This window comes from Macaca nemestrina, chromosome 5 (genome assembly GCF_043159975.1).
Source record: "Macaca nemestrina isolate mMacNem1 chromosome 5, mMacNem.hap1, whole genome shotgun sequence".
NCBI lineage: Eukaryota > Metazoa > Chordata > Mammalia > Primates > Cercopithecidae > Macaca > Macaca nemestrina.
This window is the reverse complement of record NC_092129.1, coordinates 23,767,555-23,786,855: the sequence shown is the minus strand read 5'-3', so window position 1 is coordinate 23,786,855 and position 19,301 is coordinate 23,767,555. Positions and strand designations below refer to the sequence as shown.

The 19,301-nt window shown below is 36.4% G+C and overlaps 1 protein-coding gene across 1 annotated transcript in view; it reads left to right on the top strand.

The window, feature by feature from the left end:
- LOC105465511 (mannosidase alpha class 1A member 1) overlaps positions 1-18,108 on the top strand; it is a 171,386-nt gene extending 153,278 nt beyond the window's left edge. Inside the window, exons 9-13 of the mRNA XM_011713962.3 lie at positions 327-442; positions 4,308-4,527; positions 5,613-5,785; positions 14,570-14,685; positions 15,051-18,108. Coding sequence (XP_011712264.2) covers positions 327-442; positions 4,308-4,527; positions 5,613-5,785; positions 14,570-14,685; positions 15,051-15,177 — 752 coding nt within the window. The 3' untranslated portion in view covers positions 15,178-18,108. The remainder of the gene's footprint in view (positions 1-326; positions 443-4,307; positions 4,528-5,612; positions 5,786-14,569; positions 14,686-15,050) is intronic.
- The last annotated feature ends 1,193 nt before the right edge of the window (positions 18,109-19,301 follow it).

Below are 19,301 nucleotides of genomic sequence, written 5' to 3'. Positions count from 1 at the left end.
AAATGTATTTAAATATATACTGTGAACATTTTAGTTGGGTATTTTTCACTAGGGAACCAGATTTTTAGAATTAGGGGTGATTACGTATCTTTTATCTTCCATGTTTACAAAACTACTCTGGTAATTATTTAGAGTATGTTACATTAGTTAATAGCCCATCTGCTCATTTCAGAATATCTTTCTGAAAATAAAAGATTTGTTGGAATTTAAATGTAACAGTGACTTGCAGTTGACATAAGGTTGCATCCTAGTTGCTAATGTGATTTTGCTCCTTTATCTGAATTAAAACCTGAATCACTCTAAAATTCATTTCCCTCTCTTTCTAGATCATGTATCAGTTGGAGGTCTTGGAGACAGCTTCTATGAATATTTGCTGAAGGCCTGGTTAATGTCTGACAAGACAGATCTGGAAGCTAAGAAGATGTATTTTGATGCTGTTCAGGTAACCTAATATTTAAATCTTCTTTGCCACTCAGCCCTAATTTATAACTTTTATATTAATCAAGTTTTAATGAATAAGTGATGTACTACATGAATGAGTTACAAAATACTTCCAGTTAGGTAGAGTTCGATATCTGCTAATATCATAATAATTGTAATCATATTTGATGTTTATTTCTAATTGGGCAGCTAAAGTTTTCGCATGGTTTAAACCTCAGTTAAGAGTCACATATCTAAAAAAGTCGTATTCTTTCATAAATATGAATTATCTCCTTAGGACCACAATTTATATTATGTGGGGGGAAATCCTGAATTTGTATTCTGACAATTGCCTAAGTTAAAATTGCCCAAGAAGACAGAGAGTCCCAATGGCTAGCTCCATGTGAAGTAAACTTGTCCCCAGAGATATGTGGACAGTACTCTAAGGAAATCCACACATAAAAATCTGAATAAACTCATATTTAAGGGAAGATCATTAATAGTATCAAAGATTCTTTACAGTGGAGAAGTAAGAGGCAACAGTTGTGTGTTGAATTGCCTACCATGTGCTAAGCAGTGTGTTAGGGTAGCTCCTTTAAATGAAATGGTGGAGTTGTGTTGTTTTTTTTCTCTCTCACAGTACTTGAGCTATTACTCACCCAGTTTTACAGATAAAGTTGCTGTACCTCAGAGAAATTACATGTCAAACCAAAATTAAGATTAAAGTTTGTCTGTATCAACACCTGTTCCTTTTAACTCATTCACTGTGGATTTATTTGTAAGAATTTCCATTCTACATTTAAATCTTCATTTACTAATTTGCAAGCAGTAAGTTAGTAAGGTAAGTTAGAAACTACTTAAAGTCTATAGGCCAGTATAAAAGTAAACTAAGAAACACCTCCAGTTAAGCCTCAATCAAAACCGAAAATAAAGTTAGAAAGTAAATCAAGTCAGGAAGAAAATTATTTTATCTAAAATATTTATACTCTTCAGGAACAAAATTTTTTAGTGGAATCAGGTGTTTTTGTGATTATTTAATGTGGTAACACATATATTCTTTTAATATTATTATCAAGGCTTCTCAAGTAGTGTTGTAAAATAGTGGCTCAGTCCTCAGAAAAATTTTCTTTGTCTTGACAGCTTAGAAATTTTTTAGTAAAGTGTTAATTCATAGAAAAAACTGGAAATTTTTAATCCCAAAGATGTAGCCATTATAAAATTGGTCTTTCTAACAAGAGGTCTGGGTTATTTTGACATAGGCATACTTGTTTATTTAAATATAAATGCAGCTTGCTTTGTTCTGGCACTGAGTATGACGTTGGTTTCCTTTACGAGTCTTCACTACTTCCCATGCAGGAACCAGAAGCGCCTTAGTGAGAACATTGGCCTACATTTGGCACAGCCTTTATAAAGGCATGTGATTAACATCAAAAGCAAACTAGGATATGATCCACATGGCCTCTTTTAGGTTTATTTTTCCTCACTGCTATGATGTTTCAGATTTTAATCTAGGGAGTTCTCCATATTTTATAGTTTCCATTCTGTCATCCTCTAATCACCATACTGGCAGACATTTTAATTATTCTAATCCTAAATTGGCCCTCTGAGATCTTGATGTTCAAAAAAAGACAACTTTAAAATATTATTTGAAATATTTTCTTCCTAGTTCCTAAAACCATACCTACACAACTTTTAGTATATTGTAATCAGACAGATCATTGACAGGAAAATCCATTAAGAACAAATGAAGTCAAAGTGTTTCCTGCTTCTCTTCCTAGTAAAAGCTAATATTCATTGCATTGTATATTTTCAACGTAGAAAGCAAAGCTAGAACAACTAAATTTCTGTTTTGAGAAGTAGCAGCGTCTTATACAGCAAAGTTTCTTTCTGTTAAGTTGTACTTCAGAAGATTATTGTAACCAAGGGGAGGATGCTGCACACTATTGTTCTGGACAGTTGATTACTGAAGATACGGTTACTCTGTTGTAGCTTCAAGTAGATTTTGGGAAGCATTTAATCCCAGAGTGGTATGTTTTATTTGATTATTTTAGTAACAAAATATTTTGAGCTTTCAACTGGCTATCATGGCCCTATCTGGAGATTACACTAGGAACTCACAATGGTAAATGATACCTGGGCAGATGACTTATCAGACACTTAAGATTCTGAAGCCTTCATCAAACCAATTTTTTAAAGCAATTATAGAAGGATTAAATCACAAAATATATAGTACCCTTTTTTCTAATCAATTATCTGTAGCCTTGACACAGTAGATCTACTAAAAACTATCCTTCTTTGTATTTATTTGCATTTTCCCATGGCCACACAAAATTACTGCTTTGAAGGTCTTGGAATTTCCTTGTAGCTTTTATTAAGAGGTAGCAACTTGGTCCGAATCATGCCAGAAATAATGTCGTACTTTATTTAGGATCCATAACAGGGTAATAATGTTTCTCTAATTCATGCTCAAAAGCTATTACTCTTGCCATGTAGAAAGAATAATTTCTTGGGTTATGAACAAGTATCTGCTTGAAGGACTTTATTGCAATTTTTGTTATGAGAAGTATAAATAGCTAAGATCTTCAGTTGCATAAAATAAGAATGAAATATTAATGTAATAACTAAACCATCAATAACATTAGCTTAACCACAGTTAATGAGCACAGTAATATGTTCATTTATTTCTTACCATCTTGGTTTCATTCGTTTATTTCTAATAAAGGTAGGAAAGGTTTTAGCTTCCTGTGTATTCATTTTCATTCATTCTTCTCTATCACAAGTTTTTTTCTGTGTCTATTCCCAAATGTGCCTCCTAACAAATCCCTGTCTCTTGATAGCAGTGTACAGGTGTAGACACAGTCATGGCCTTTTTCCTTCCATGGAGTAATTGTGGGGCAGCAGGGAGAGCATTTTCTATTAGAGGAATTGGAGATTATTTTTGCTTTTTAAAATATAAGGCATATTTTATTTGTCTGTCTAGTTTAAGAGAATATCAACAGACCTGGGATAGAAATAAAAGATGTTTTATAAATCATTTTTGTAAACATTATCATTTCTCCCAAATTTAAAGATTTTTATTCCGATTTTTAAAATATATATATTCATTCATTATATAATAGTGTGCTTTTTAATAGAAGTATTAGGGAGGAACTTGATTCAAGTGTCACCACATTGGAAATGTGAATGATAATTATAAATGACTTTTATCACGTGCCACTTGGCATTAGTGACTGCTTTATAAACAAAATGTGGCAGAGTCCTATCAGGAGATCCTGGTGTTCCCATTTATGGATTAGGATGCTGAGATTTAGGGATATAGTAAGCAAATTGTTCACTTCCACAAATTAGAGAGAGTGTCAGAGCTGGAATTTGAAGCCAAGTCTTCTGGCCACAGAACACCTCCTCTTTGTCACTCTATTTTGTGATCCCTCCAGGCCTACAGAATTGAAAGGAAGAGTTTTGCCACCATCCTGGATCTCATGCACAAATATGCTGTGTTCTTCATCCACCTTAGGGCCTGGGCTTTGTGTTATTTCACCACCTGTGGAAATGAAAATGTACCAAAACAACTATTACCGCTGCACAGTGGCCTGTCTTTGGGAAGGGGAAAGTTTTTTGAGTGTGAGGAATACAAGTGTTTGGTCGCGGAACCAAGCAAAACCAACTGTGCTGGCGCAGCAGTGTTAATTCTGACTAACCAAACTAATAAGGCCTAAGCTAGCGGAGGAATACAGAAAGCAATAGCGTGTAATTTCAGGTTGAATGGATTTGTAACACCAAACTCTGATTGGGAGTTGTGTTTTATTCTCTTTTTTATTAATGTTGGGCATATTTTTAGTATAAATTTGAGAAGAGATTACAAAATAGTAAAAAAGTGTTTTTTACAGGCCATCGAGACTCATTTGATCCGCAAGTCTAGCAGCGGACTAACTTACATCGCGGAGTGGAAAGGGGGCCTCTTGGAGCACAAGATGGGCCACCTGACCTGCTTTGCAGGAGGCATGTTCGCACTCGGGGCTGATGGAGCTCCCGAAGCCATGGCCCAACACTACCTTGAACTCGGGGCTGAAATTGCCCGTACCTGTCATGAATCATATAATCGAACATGTGAGTACATGTTATTCTTCACTTACAGTCTATTCCCACATGCTTTGATTTCATGCAGTTTTGTCATTGCTGCCATCAAAAGACTGTCCACTCTGCCTATGAAACTTGATGATCGTGATTAATGTCATAAAGGAATGTATATTTTTATTTTAAAAGGCAATGATTTTCTACCTGAAAATATCTACCTTTAGTTTGCCAAGAAACAAAAATCCAGGCCCTAAAGAGTTAAAGCCAGCCTAATTTACTGACTTCTGCTTTTGCTAATAACACCGGACAAGGGTCTCTATCTCCCTGCAAAGAGAAACTTAGCATTGTATTATCCATTGTTAATCTTCTCCACATCCCCCATGAAATAGATCATGAATCCCACTCCCTTCTTATAAAATAGGAATTTGCAACACAAAGTACAAATAACTGGCCCTTTGTAGCAAAATTACTTAGGATTGTCAACCACTAAATTTCTGGCTAACTCAAATGGTATTCCACGGTGTCTTGCACTTGCCTGGTGGGTGCTCAGTAAATGGGGGTTAAATGAAAAAAAAATTGTTACTGTTTTCTAAAATGGACTCTTTTAGATGACTAAATGTTTTAAGTATATGAGTTTTATGTATTACATGATGTTTATAATTCTTTTTTAAAACTGACCACTTTGACATCTCTCTTCAGTGTTGTTAAAGTACAGTCAGACCTTCGTATCCGTGGGTTCCACAACCGCAGATCAGAAATGTTCCCCAAAAAATGGATGGTTCTCTCTGTACTGAACATTTATAGAGTTTTTGTTCTTATCTTTATTCCCTAAACAATACAGTATAACACCTAGTTACATAACATTTACACTGTATTAAGTATTATAAGTAAACTGCAGATGATTTAAAGTATATGGGAGGATGTACCTAGGTTGTATGCAAATACTTTGCCATTTTATATAAGGGACTCAAGGAGCCATGGATTTTGTTATCCTCGGAGGGTCCTGGAACCAATCCCCCACTGATACTGAGGGATGACTGTACTTTCTAGTTTCATTTAACTTATTGACTGTAAGCACTGTCCAGAACAATAACCCTTATTCATTCCATGTCCTTTAGTTATGAAACTGGGACCAGAAGCTTTCAGATTTGATGGTGGTGTTGAAGCCATTGCTACAAGACAAAATGAAAAATACTACATCTTACGGCCAGAAGTTATGGAGACTTACATGTATATGTGGAGACTGACTCATGATCCAAAGTACAGGAAATGGGCCTGGGAAGCTGTAGAGGTGATGTTTTAATTTGCATGTTTCTTATAGATAAATGTCATAGTAAAAAATGTTCAGTTGATACCTATAAATCAGGCTTATCAACTTTTCTATAATTTTTAAAGCTTCAACCAGGATTTTTTCCACCTAGGACTGTGTATTTTCATTGAAGTCGTTTTATATCCCTAGCTTCAGCTTTGCTTTGTATAACATTGATATAGATATACCTACTGATAGATATTGAAGGAGATGACTAGAAAGGCATAGTCTAAAATTAAGTTCCCATTAATACAAAAATGATGATCTCTTAATTCCACCTAAGGGTTACTGGCAGCTTGGGGATATTCACCTCTGTCTGTTTCAATAAACACTTCCTGTTTTTTTCTGTCTTTGAGCTTTAAAATGCTAGTACATGCTTCTACTTAGAGTAAATAGCTACTTAGGTCTAACTTTTAGAAAGCACTTATAGAAGAATTACTTTGTATAAGGATATTCCTTTACCAGCCTCAGGTTTCTTGGAATATCTGTAAGCTTTCCATCTGCCCAGGGTGTTATTTTCATTGTCTGTCACCTCTTGGGTCTCTTCCTGCCCAGGATGGTATATCTCCTTCCTAAACTAATCTAGTGAATGCTTTGTGTGCCAAATGCCTGAGGAGACACCCTGCAGGATATGCATCTAACAATGTCTGTCTAATTGTAAGAGTTATTATTCCGCAAGGAGTGGAAGGGAATTCAGGTGATAAGAACAAGCAAATGCTTTAATTACACTCTCATTCTCTAGCACTCTTTGTTAGAAAGTTAGCTATCTTTAAAAACTGTCCATGAGGAATGACTTCTCTCAGGAAATCTAAAATGAATATTGCCTTTGGTAAAATTTAACTAATATCTTAGGAAGCCATCGGTGAATCTTGCTGATTATCCTCTTCATTTAGTATGTGTCTTCTTATTAATCATCAGTCATTTTAAATAACAGCAATTCTCTAGGCCTCTTTGAGGGGGCAGTTTTATTACATTTAATCAGTAGTCATTGTAATTTCTTTACATTTCTGTTTTTTTCCTCTGGAAAAAAATGTTAAAATTGAGGCTTTTCTAAACTTTGATGATAGGAAATGTTTTGATCTTCAATTGGCCAGCAAATGAATTGAATATCAGTTTAAGTTGAGAATATCAGGAATAATGTATTCCATCAAATCTAAAACACCATAGTTAGTAAGAAGCATCATTGTTTTATATACCACTAAGAAAAATAACACTGCCAATTAAATTATGACATCCATTTTATAGATGTTAGAATGTGCAAAATGTATGGCCGAGAAGGGATCAAAAATGGGAGGTAAGCAAATTCGTATTGCAAGGTAGACAGGGTGCTTTGGTTTGCTCTGTTCTTCGGGAGGTTGGTTGTTTATGGGATCATAAGGTTGGTTTATGTGTTATGATTTTTATTTCTTGTCAACCCTTTAACATAATATATGACATGAAATCATTTCCCTGTGTCACAACACTGAGGTCTCAATTTTGGGGACGCCCCCAGTAACCTCTGCTAGAACCTGAGCTATAGTGGTGAGCAAGGAGTGTTGTAGGATCTTGCATTTTTTAAACCAGAAAAACTAGGACTTTGAAGGCATGGCCACACATTTCCCCCGCCCCCGTGGCCTCCTGTGTTTCAGCAGCAGACCTGCATATGCTGGCAGCTCTCACCCCCAGCACCTCCAGCACTTGGCTGTTGTGATGCACACTTGAGACCACAGCTGGAAACCATGTCAGGAAAAGAAGGTGGAAAAGCTTTCCCTAGCCAGCTGGCTGTGGTCTGGGAAGTGCTGGGGAGCTAATGGCTGTCAACCAAGGAGGTTTTGGAGTTGATGGATAACTATGCCAGTCTTCTTTCTCTCAAGAATCATTCTGGAATGCATGCTACATGGTTCTTCAGAGGGTTTCTAGCAGGAGTGAGCCTCGTTGCACACAGTTGTAACTTAGTATAATTCATTGGCTCTTGCGTCCCTGTTTTGCTCTTCCCACTTGCCCACTTCCTGATGTCACCTCCCCGACAGACTTCCTGCATCCTGCGTCCAACCCTTGTCTCATGCTTTATTTTTAAGGGAACCCAAACCGAAACATAGGGGGTCTTAAAAATCACCTCATTCCGCTTTCTACTTAAAGACAAGACTCCCTTCCAAATCTCTGCAAGATAGCTGTTCCTCATCAACCCAAGGACTTCCCAGCAAAGGGGAATGTATCACCTAATAAAGTAACTCATTCCAATTGGTAATGGTTGAAGGTGTTAGAAAGTTACTTATTTTGAAGCCACAATTTACAATGTTCTGTGCTCTGGGGGTACCAGAGGAAAGAAATCTCCCTTCTACATTTCAGCTCCCCAGTTATCTGAAGACAGCACGTTCTGCCATCTCTTCCTTTCCTCATCCATCATTTCCCTTGATTTTCTTCTCCTGACCTGGTTTCCAGCTGTGGTCTTTTAGGGCTGAGCAGTGTGTCTCAAAAACCTCTCTTCCTCTCTTAGCAGTATGATTTTTCACAGCTTATAGTCCAACTTGTTCTTTTAGTAGATTTATATTAAAAAAAAAAAAAAATTGCCAGTACTTTGGGAGGCTGAGGTGGGCGGATCACGAGGTCAGGAGATCGAGACCATCCTGGCTAACATGGTGAAACCCCATCTCTACTAAAAATACAAAAAAAAATTAGCCAGGCGTGGTGGCGGGCGCCTGTAGTCCCAGCTACTCTGGAGGCTGAGGCAGGAGAATGGCATGAACCCGGGAGGCGGAGCTTGCAGTGAGCCGAGATCATGCCACTGCACTCCAACCTGAGTGACAGAGCAAGACTGTCATCTCCAAAGGAAAAAAAAAAAAAAAACTGGCTTATACTGAAATTATAGTCAGTGTTAGCTTCTCCATTCGCTACCGTTGAGTCACATCTCCTTTGCCCTGTACTTTTTCACCCATACTTTCAGTTTGTAAATTGTAAGCCGTCTTCCTATCTTCTAACAAAGCACTCCCTTCCCAGCCTTCTTTCACTGATACACTTGAGAAACCTGCTTTCTGTGTCTTAAATTTCTAATAATAATGTCAAATAAGATATGAAAAGGTATATAATCCAGCACTATAACACTAGGGAGTTCTTTTGTGGGTTAACAGCACTCCATTAATCACAGATGTTCAAGCACTTGCAAGTCTGCCTGACAGAAATAATACTTAATATTATTAATATATTATAATTATAATATATTATTATATTATATATAAAATATAATATTTTATTTTATTTTATTTATTTTATATAAAATATAATTTTAAATTATTATATATAATATATATAATATAATTATATTAATAATATTTAACTGATATTTCTTTTGCTTTTTGTCAAAAATGTCAGGAAGGCTAGGCGTGGTGGCTCAAGCCTGTAATCCCAGCATGTGGGAGGCCGAGGTGGGAGGATGGCTCGAGGATGGGAATTTGCGGTCAGCCTGGGCAACAAGTCACCCTGTCTCTACAAAATTTAAAAATTAGCTCATCGAAACTCATGCCTGTGGAGGAAAATACCACCCAAATGAACAGCTTTTCAAAAATTATTTATTTCTCTTATTCTTTTTATAATTGACAAAATAAGCTGTATATGTTTATTGTGTACAACATAATGTTTTGAAATATATATATGTTGTGGCATGGCTAAATCAAGCTAATTAACAAATGCATTACCTCACATAGCTTAGTTTTTGTGGTAAGAACATTTAAATCTACTCTCTTAACATTTTTTTTTTTTTAAATAGAGACGGGGTCTCGTTATGTTGCCCAGGCTGGTCTTGAACTCCTGGGCTCAAGTGATCCTCCCACCTTGCCCTCCCAAAGTACTGGGATTACAGACATGAGCCACCCAGCAGACCTCTCTCAGCATTTTTTTTTTTTTTGGACTATGGCCCCATTTTTTAAGATTACCATATATTGTTATTAACTGGTAACTATCATCACTACATTGTACAATAGATCTCTTGAACTTACTGCTCTTAAGTGCAATTTTATATCCTTTGACCAACATCTCTCCGGCCACCCCAGCCCCCACACCACCCCAGCATCTGAGTAACTTTTCACTCAAAAGCCATATAATTGCCAAGAAGTACATGGAAGGATGCTTCATATCATTTGTCATCAAGGAAATACAAATCAAAAGCACAATAAAATACCAATTCATACCCATAAAAAAAAAAATTAGCTCATCATGGTGGCACACTCCTATAGTCCCTAGCTACTCAGGAGGCTGAGGAGGGAGGACCACTTGAGCCCAGGAGTTCAAGGTTATTTTGAGCTAAGATTGCACCGCTGCACCCCAGCCTGAGCAACAGAGCAAGACCCTCTCGAAATTAAAAAAAAAAAAAAAAAAAACACATGAGAAACTGACAAATTCCTTCCAGTAAAACATCTGATAACTTACAGCATGAGCTTTATCGGAATATTAATTATATGTATATATTCACAGATTATATAATATCTCAGCTGATCTACAGTAGAGGGTAAAGCCTTACATAGGGATTTGTGATTTTTTTGGCTTCAGGGGGTTTTTTTGGTAATTTCAGGTTTTTTGGCTTTGTTTTTTGCACAGACATTTTTCTTTGCTCTTCTAAACCTAACTTTTTCCACTCAGTCATTTCGACTCTCAGAAAGTGACTTCTCTTCTTCCTTCCTACTCCTGCCTCCTCAGGCTTCATCCTGTTTCCAGACCCTCTTTGATTTGTTCAAGGTGCCTGATTCTCTGTGTTCTACCCTTGAGTTCAGACCACACTCACACAGACAGCCTTACTCCATGGATCAGCCATTTATATATCTGGTAGACAAGAGAATAGTCTTCTGTCCTCTGACTTAGGATTTAACTCATGATGCTTGCTATTTTCTTACCCTTCATCCCTTGTTTAGAGCTCCAGTCACTATAAACATTCTCATATCCTGTTCTCTGCTATTAGCACATCCCAGTCACATAGGATCACTAATAATAATTACTAACAACTACTAATAATTTACTCAAAACCAAGGTGGTCCCTATGCCTCGAGGCTGAGAGTCCCAAGAACAGATTGTAGTACAATGATGATCTGGTTAGACTTAGCCATACAAACACGGACAACTTCCACTGTTGAGATGCTGATAGAATCAGGGCTGTTGTAAGGGCCCAGGAAAGTTACTTGTCCCCGGCTTCACATTCCTAAAGTCTTAAAATCTAGACTTTTGCGTAAGGGGAGAGGGGTGGTTCTTTGATGCTTTTCCTTAAAAAAAAAAAAAAAAATTTTTTTTTTAATTTACCAAAAGCTTTAAAAACTGAAAGTGGCTGGGCCTCTCTAAACCTCTGGAAGCCCTTGTTATTGTCTAAGCATTTCTTCATTTTGTTTCATTCTCACTTACAACCGCATGTTGAGAAGGAAGACGCTGCCTGGGACATGGAGCCTCTGGGGCCACTGATAAGGGGAGTCTCAAGCTGGAACTTGGCCCACCACTCAAAATTTTTGACTGTGTTCATGAATACTATAGCTTACCTCAGGAGGACTTGTGGGGAACAAGAATGAGAGGGTGAACTAGAAAGAAAGGTGATCAGGCATTGTCCACCCCAAAAGCAACTCCTCTAACAAAAGAAGGAGCTTAGAGCAGTTTCCATGGGCAGGGGGAGTGGCTATTTATCATGGCTGGCCCTATCATTAGCTCATCACCAAAAAACCTCAAGGGAACACAGGTTTTGGGATTAAAATCTGTTTAAAGAAATATCTGGAAATGGGGTTTCCCATAAAAAGCTTGCCCATTTTTTCTAAATTCTGATTTTTTTTTTCCCTTTTTTAACCAATAATTTTTGGCTTACTCTACGTATCTGATATTTGAGTTTTTGTCAAAGAAAAAGGAGGAAAGAAAAAATAATAGGACTTGAAAGTTTCCTCACACTCCTCCTCCATTTGATGCACTGTCTGGAACTTAGAATTTAATCGAAGCATCTGTTTTTAAGTTGATTGGTCTTATTTTCTTGGGGGCTTTTTAAAAGTGTGAAATCATAAGGCATTTTCTTTATTCATGTGGCCTTCTGGTCAGATTTTCTTTAACCAGGTAATTAAATTCTTCTCCTCATAGTCTCTGCTCTCTCCCTTCTGTCCTCCAGCCCTGATGTGAAAAATCAATAACCTCATTATCAGTATCTGCAGATGGGAGCTGAGCTCTCAGTGCAGCATCTCTGCTCATGAGAATCCATGGCTGGTATTCACTTTCCCTCACCTCTTTTCTGGGCTCTACATTCTTAGAGCCTTATTTTCCTCCAAAATCCTTTCTAGCCAGAGAAGATTTTTCTCAAGTAATAAGGCAAGGTCTATGCTTTCCATCTTCTTGGTAGTTGGATTAAATGGGAGAAAATGGGGTACAATTGTACATGTAAAAAAAAAAAAAAGAGGGACAGAACTATGATCCACAGGGGAAAACTAAAAAGTGAAAAATGACATGAGAAACTAAGAGTAAGTATATCTTGTTTATATTTTCTTTATTTCACTATAAAATATATTAGGGTTTTAGTCTTAAACTTTATTATTTTTGTCTATAGTCAATAAATTAGAACCAGATTGCAGATGGCAATTTTTGTACAATGGAAATTTTTATTTGACCATATAATTAATAGGATTAGTAGGATGTGATGAGCAGAAAATAACTTCCCTAGAAATGAATATGCCTGGTAACTAGCAGAGCAGCAAATGTAATTTCAAAATATAAACAGCACAAAAAAAAAACAACTCAAAATGAATTAAAGACTTAAATATAAGACCTAAAACCATAAAACTCCTAGGAGAAAACAATGAGGGAAAAGCTCCTTGACACTGAGCTTGGCAATGATTTTTTGGATTTGACCCAAAAACACAGGCAACAAAAGCAAACATAAACACATGAAACTACATCAAACTAAAACGTTTCCTTACAGCAAAGGAAAACAATCAACCAAACGAAACACAACAAAAATGTGTGCAAACCATATATCTGATAAGGGGTTACTATCCCAAATATTAAGGAACTTACAATTCAATAGCAGAAAAACAACCTGATTTTAAAATAGGCAAAGGACCTGAAGAGACATTTTTCCAAAGAAGACGTACGGATGGCCAGTAATGAAAAGATGCTCAACATCACAAATCATCAGGGAAATGCAAATCAGAACCACAGTGAGATATCACCTCATACCTTTTTAAATGGCTGTTATCAAAAATTCAAGAGATAATCAGTCTTGGTGAGGATGCAGAGTAAAGGGAACCTTTGTACTCTGTTGGTGGCAGTGAAAATTGATATAGCCATTGTAGAAAACAATATGGAGGTTTCTCAAAAAATTAAAAATAGTGCTGATCCAGCAATCCTAATTCTTGGTGTATATCCACATCAGAAGAGATGTATATCCACCACAGAAGATGGTGTATATCCACAGAAGTGTATATCAAAACATCACATTGTACACCTTCCAGTGTATACTATTTGTATTTGTCATACATTGGGAAAGCTGGAAAAAGGTTAAAGAAAAATAGAAACAAACGAAAGAAAGTGGGCTCTGGAAGGAGAAAAGAAAACACAAACAGCAGCCATCTTAGTGGTAACCAACAAAGTGGAAGGCAGGTTGGTTTAGGTTGTTACCTAAATGTTCATCCTCATACTGCCCAACCCATCTGTTTTCCAAATATTCATTAAATTCAGACAACTACAGAAATGTAGGATCATTTCTCTCTAGAGAGTTGTCAGTGGAGTCATCCCATCTTCTTCCATACTAGACTTAAAAAAAAAAAAATGTATTTTAGGAATAGATCCCAGTCACATGTCTCTCACTGTCTTTCATTTTCTTCTTTTAGCTCTGTTACCAGTATCACTGATTAGTACCCTACAATCGATTTTCAAAAACTCAGATCTTCCAATTATAGTAGCAGCTGATTTTGTTCCAGTACAGTTTCTCAACCAGTGGTTTATGATCCCAGTTGACATTAGCAATCTCTCCAAACTAGGGGTCAGCAAACTCTTTCTGTTAAGGGCCAGACAATATCAAGCTTGGGGGACAGCCAGCCAGTCTCTTTTGCATCTACTTAGCTCTGTCATTGTAGTATAAAAACAGCCGCAGACAATATTTAAACAACATGGCTGTGGTTTAATAAAAGTTTATTTACAAAAATAAACAGTGGACTGGATTTAGCCTATAGTTCATACTTTGCTAAACCCTGCTCTAGACCATTGGAGGAATTGGTAAAAATCAGTGAAAAATTTTTCCAAAACTAAAGGCAGAAGTGTTTCAAATTAGGTAAGATATGTTGTCCATATGTTCTGTGACTTCATTTTTGATTTACATTTAGTTTATGGTTTTAATTTTTTTTTACCTAAAACTCTAACAAACTTTGATTTAATTTGAATCCAATTTGTAAAAAATAAATTTTGGCTGGGCACAGTGGCTCATGCCACTTCCCAACTCTTTGGGAAGCTGAGGCAAGCAGATTGTTTGAGCCCAGGAGTTTGAGACAAGCCTGGGCAACATGGCAAAACCCCATCTCTACAAAAAATTAGCCAGGCATGCATGCCTGTGGTCCCAGCTACTTGGGAAGCTGAGGCAGGAGAATCACCTGAGCCCAAGAGGTAGAGGCTTCAGTGAGCCACGATGGTACCACTGTACTCCACCCAGGCAACAGAGTGAGGCCCTGTCTCAAAAAAATAAAAAATAAAAAGTTTTATCTGAACTTGACAGTCTAATAATAAAAATTAGTGACAATCAGCTTATTAAAATGTGACCATTTTTTTCCCCTCCTCTTTGTAATTTAGGCCTTGGAAAACCATTGCAGAGTGAATGGAGGCTATTCAGGCCTAAGGGATGTTTACCTTCTTCATGAGAGTTATGATGATGTGCAGCAGAGTTTCTTCCTGGCAGAGACATTGAAGTAGGTAAAAATTATTCTAAAACCATGTGGCTAAGGTACCTGGACAGATCTTTGTAGATGTCTTTTATCATGAACACATTGAAGTAATATCAAGTGTGACTGATTCAGAATATCAGGCATGGCTATAATTGCAGGCGTATTCTCAATAACTAGGTTCAGTGACTTGATACTGCCAACACCAAAGCACTGAGTAGCTTCTTTACCCCACGTTAGTGAGTATAACCCCTCAGGGTTTTGTTGATATATTTGACTCTTGTCCATGTTTCTCGGTAAGATGAAGTGGAGACATTGATGTGGTTTTTGCTGTGTGTTTGTGGTTTCACTGCCTGCCCTTGGGCCTCATATACTTATGTTTCTCTCACCAGATATTTGTACCTAATATTTTCTGACGATGATCTTCTTCCACTGGAGCATTGGATCTTCAATAGCGAGGCACATCTTCTCCCTATCCTCCGTAAAGAAAAAAAGGAAGTTGAAATCAGAGAGGAATAAAAAGACATTTTATATTTTACTCTGCTCCATTCCCTTCACTGCATACCTTAATAATTCCTTTCCTGGTAATCAGGCACATGATGAACTTTGATTAGTAGGTCTGTGATTAAGTTCTTAAATTGTTTTGCAGTCTTTTATGTTTATTATCATAAGTATAGGTGGACCTAAATTCCTTATCGTATCCTTTATTATTCAGCCAGTGTATCCACCAGTTTTTTGTTTGTTTTTAAGTAACCTATTATCTCTGGAGTTCATGAAGGTGTAATACCATTTTTATTAAACTGAGTAGAATGGTATAGCAATGACCTCTTAATTACAATTTGATTTGACTGCAAAACTTTTTCCTCCTCTAAGAGGAGATAATGTCTGCTTTAAGCTGTAATGTTTTGCCATGTTGCAAAAAGCCATAATAATAAGTATAAAAAAGCTTTTTCCTTTTCAATTTCATGTTAATCTGGTTTGTCTGTCCACCAGAGACAGATCTTCTAACTGTGACAGCCTCTTTATGCAGGTCTATCATTATTTGATAGAATGTCTTCTAAAATACTTCACTCACATTATAATTCAAATTAGAAAGTCATTCCAAAAGGATCATCTCATGTTGACCTCATTTCATCGGAACTGCAGTGTATTTTTGTTGGTTAATTATATTAGTGTTTTCTATTTTGTAAATGTGTCCTTTAATTTTACTTTACTGCCCTGTGTCAATTCTGAATTATATACTGGTTAATTTCTTCCATTCCCTACTACACAGAGAGGTGAGCTCTCAAATTTTGCAGAGCTCTGCTATCACTGAATTACATTTTTCTAAAGAAAATAGTATAATTTAATGGATTAGCTTTTGTGTTTAACTGAATATATGAAGAAATTGGGTCTCTCTAAAGAGAAGGTGTTTCCTTTTTTTTTTGGAGACGGAGTCCTGCTCTGTCGCCCAGACTGGAGTGCAGTGGCGCTATCTCGGCTCACTGCAACCTCCGCCCCCTGGGTTCATGCCATTCTCCTGCCTCAGCCTCCCAAGTAGCTGGGACTACAGGCGCCCACCACCACGCCCGGCTAATTTTTTGTGTTTTTAGTAGAGATGGGATGGGGTTTCACCGTGTTAGCCAGGATGGTCTCGATCTCCTGACCTCATGATCCACCCACCTCGGCCTCCCAAAGTGCTGGGATTACAGGCTTGAGCCACCACGCCCGGCCAAGAGAGGGTATTTCATATGGCTTTTAGTTCCATTTGTTTGTATTTCATCTTGATTTTTTTTCTTGGGAAAATAAAGCATTCTGTTTGGTTCAGATTTCTCAGATTTGAAAAAGGCTCTATCTCAAATGTAGTAAATTATTTCCTTTCAGTTTGTGAAAGCAGGATTTGGCTCTGAAGGAAGCTTTGCCAATTTTGCTTATTCATGATCAATCAAGGAAAATCTAATAAATTTTAGACCAAATAAGAATATAGCATATTTAGTATGGTTATATTCAACGTAGAGATCACAACTTAGAAGAAATATAAAGAAATGGCCGCTCCCAATCCCCCACAGTCCTGGAGTAGATAAAAATCAATATCTGATTCTTTTAAACATTAAGTTTGAAATAGGAATGGTTTTCTCAAGAATAGATTTGGTGATACCTTGTGTTTGCTCACACTGGCTCGCTATATATGCATATATATTTATGTGGATAGAGATACTTCCATGAAAGGGCTAATATGATGCATATACTAAAGTGCAAAGACTTTGACCATGTGAATTTTCAGCTGAGAATGGTCAGAAAGATCAGTACAACCCCATGGATTAGGCTGAAGCATATGAAATTGCTGCATTTGTAGTTTAAAAACTGTCCACAGTTTCATATGGTTCCACCTAATATTACTGAAGACAATTATTTTCTTAGCTATAGGCTTAATAGTTTTAGTTATTTTAGCATTTGAAAGTGTTTTAAAAGATTGCCTTTATCTGACAGAACCACCTTTATGACCTGCTTTCTGTTTTTCAGTATCATACATTGGTGTATGTCAGAGAATAAATTAGTAAAATTAGTAAATGCAAAAGACTCTTCCATACATCATCATTTCCATGGTAATGTGTCTCTGTGATCCAGAATAATTTCTCCCACTCATGTCTTCAGTTCACCTAATGAAATAAATGGATAGCAAGAGCCCTTTGTTCCCAGGACTTTAAGGCAAAATATTAAAAATTATTGCCAAAATTGGGCCGTATGTATTAAGATTATAATGTTTGTATAAATGTCCTTGAACTTGCCATTTAAATTAACTCATTTTCTTTTCAGTTTGATTTGAAAGAGCACAAAGCTGATAAGTACTTCTGCAGCAGATACAGTATTAAAATCAGGTTGTGTGTACACACTGCACTGTAAGGTACCTTGGTGTCCTGGTGTGAATAGACAAGAAGCTGTACTATATGTTGCTCTCTCAGTGGCAACAATGAAGTTTTTGCAATTCTAGAACTTGGATTTTTTTTAACAAAAGTCCCAAAACACCAAAAATGTAAACAAGATAAGAGAGTAATATTATAGTGATGTAATTTAATTAAAGTTATATTTTGGGTTAACAACTGAAGTCTTTAAGTAGAAACTTATTTTCAACAAAACTGTGCAGTTAAATTTATGTATTCACATACTGAAAAATGAACAGTTAAAGTAGCACTTAATTTTGTGTTTCTTCAATATGTCTTGATATACTTTGTGCAATTAATATTACACATGTGAGTTGTATGGCGGTTTACAGAACTCAGTGACTTGTCATGACATTTTCACATGAGCTATACATTGTGTACATTGTTTTTGATTTTTACATAAATCCATTCTGTCATTTTCAACTTTATATATAAATCTCCAATGTTATGGGAAACAATAGATTGACACATAATTTTTAAAAATTATATTTGTAAAATTTCTCTATTGTGAATAAAGTCTTTTAATATATCTCCTCATTTGTTATATTTTTCTCCTTTTTAGTTGGCTTTTGTATATCTAAGGGGTGAGTGCATTCTGTTGCAAATAAAAGTACTTGATCCTAACAGCAACTCCATACCACACCTATAGAATCTTGACAAGGAAACATTTCCCATTAAGAAACTTTACATTGCACATAATTTTGCTTATACAGTGTTTGGGTAATCAAATAACTTTTATTAAGGATCTAACATATGTTCAACACCAGGACACAAAGGCTAGAAGTTTCGGTGTCAGAAATGGCACAAACTATGTTCTTTGTTCATAAATTTGCAGTGCAACTAAGAAAATTAGACTAACCCCACACTACCCCTCAAAACAAGACAAAAATAGCATTTAGTTGTGTTAAATTACAAGCCCACAATTCTATAGAAGTTCATGGGAACAGGAGGTCCATAGCATTTGAGTGGTCAGAGAGACTTAATAGAAAAAGGAGAACTTATGCTGTAGGAGATCCTCCAAAAATGTTCAAAAAGCCCGGGTTCTCAGCTCTTCAAATTCATACTGTACTTTTTAGAATGTTTCAGATATTTTGGTTGCCATTGCCACTACCTGGAACTCACTTTTCTTAATATTTTTATAGCTCATTCTTTATCAGGTCTCTGCACAATTGTCACCTTATTAGAATGACTCCTTTGGCAAATCAGTATAAAATTATCTCCATCTTTTGTCCCCTACCCTATTTTATTTTCTACTTAGCATTTGTTATATTATATATTTATTTCCTTATTTGTTCATGTCTTTCTAACCCCTTGGTATGAAACCCCATGAGAATAGAAACTTCAACTGGCATTTCCCCCCCCCCATTTCTCTGTCTAGTGCTGAGAGCAACATCTAGCAGTTGATGTGCTCCACAATCGAGAAAGTACATGAATTAGGAAACTCTGCCTTATATTCATAGTCTTTGCTACAACTATTTGCAAATGTCTTTTACTAAGCAGTACACTTTTTAAAAATAAAGTACATGTTTGTGACTAGAATCAACTCTCAATCAACATTATTTTTAATCCACTTACATCATGTAAAATAAAGTAAGGCATGACTCCTCCAATAGAGTTTTCAGTATTCAACAGCCCATTATTGTTTTATGTGACTTAATGTCACAGTCCCTGCCTCATATGTTAAACAAAAAACAAAAAATGATTATAACAGCACCAAGCAAA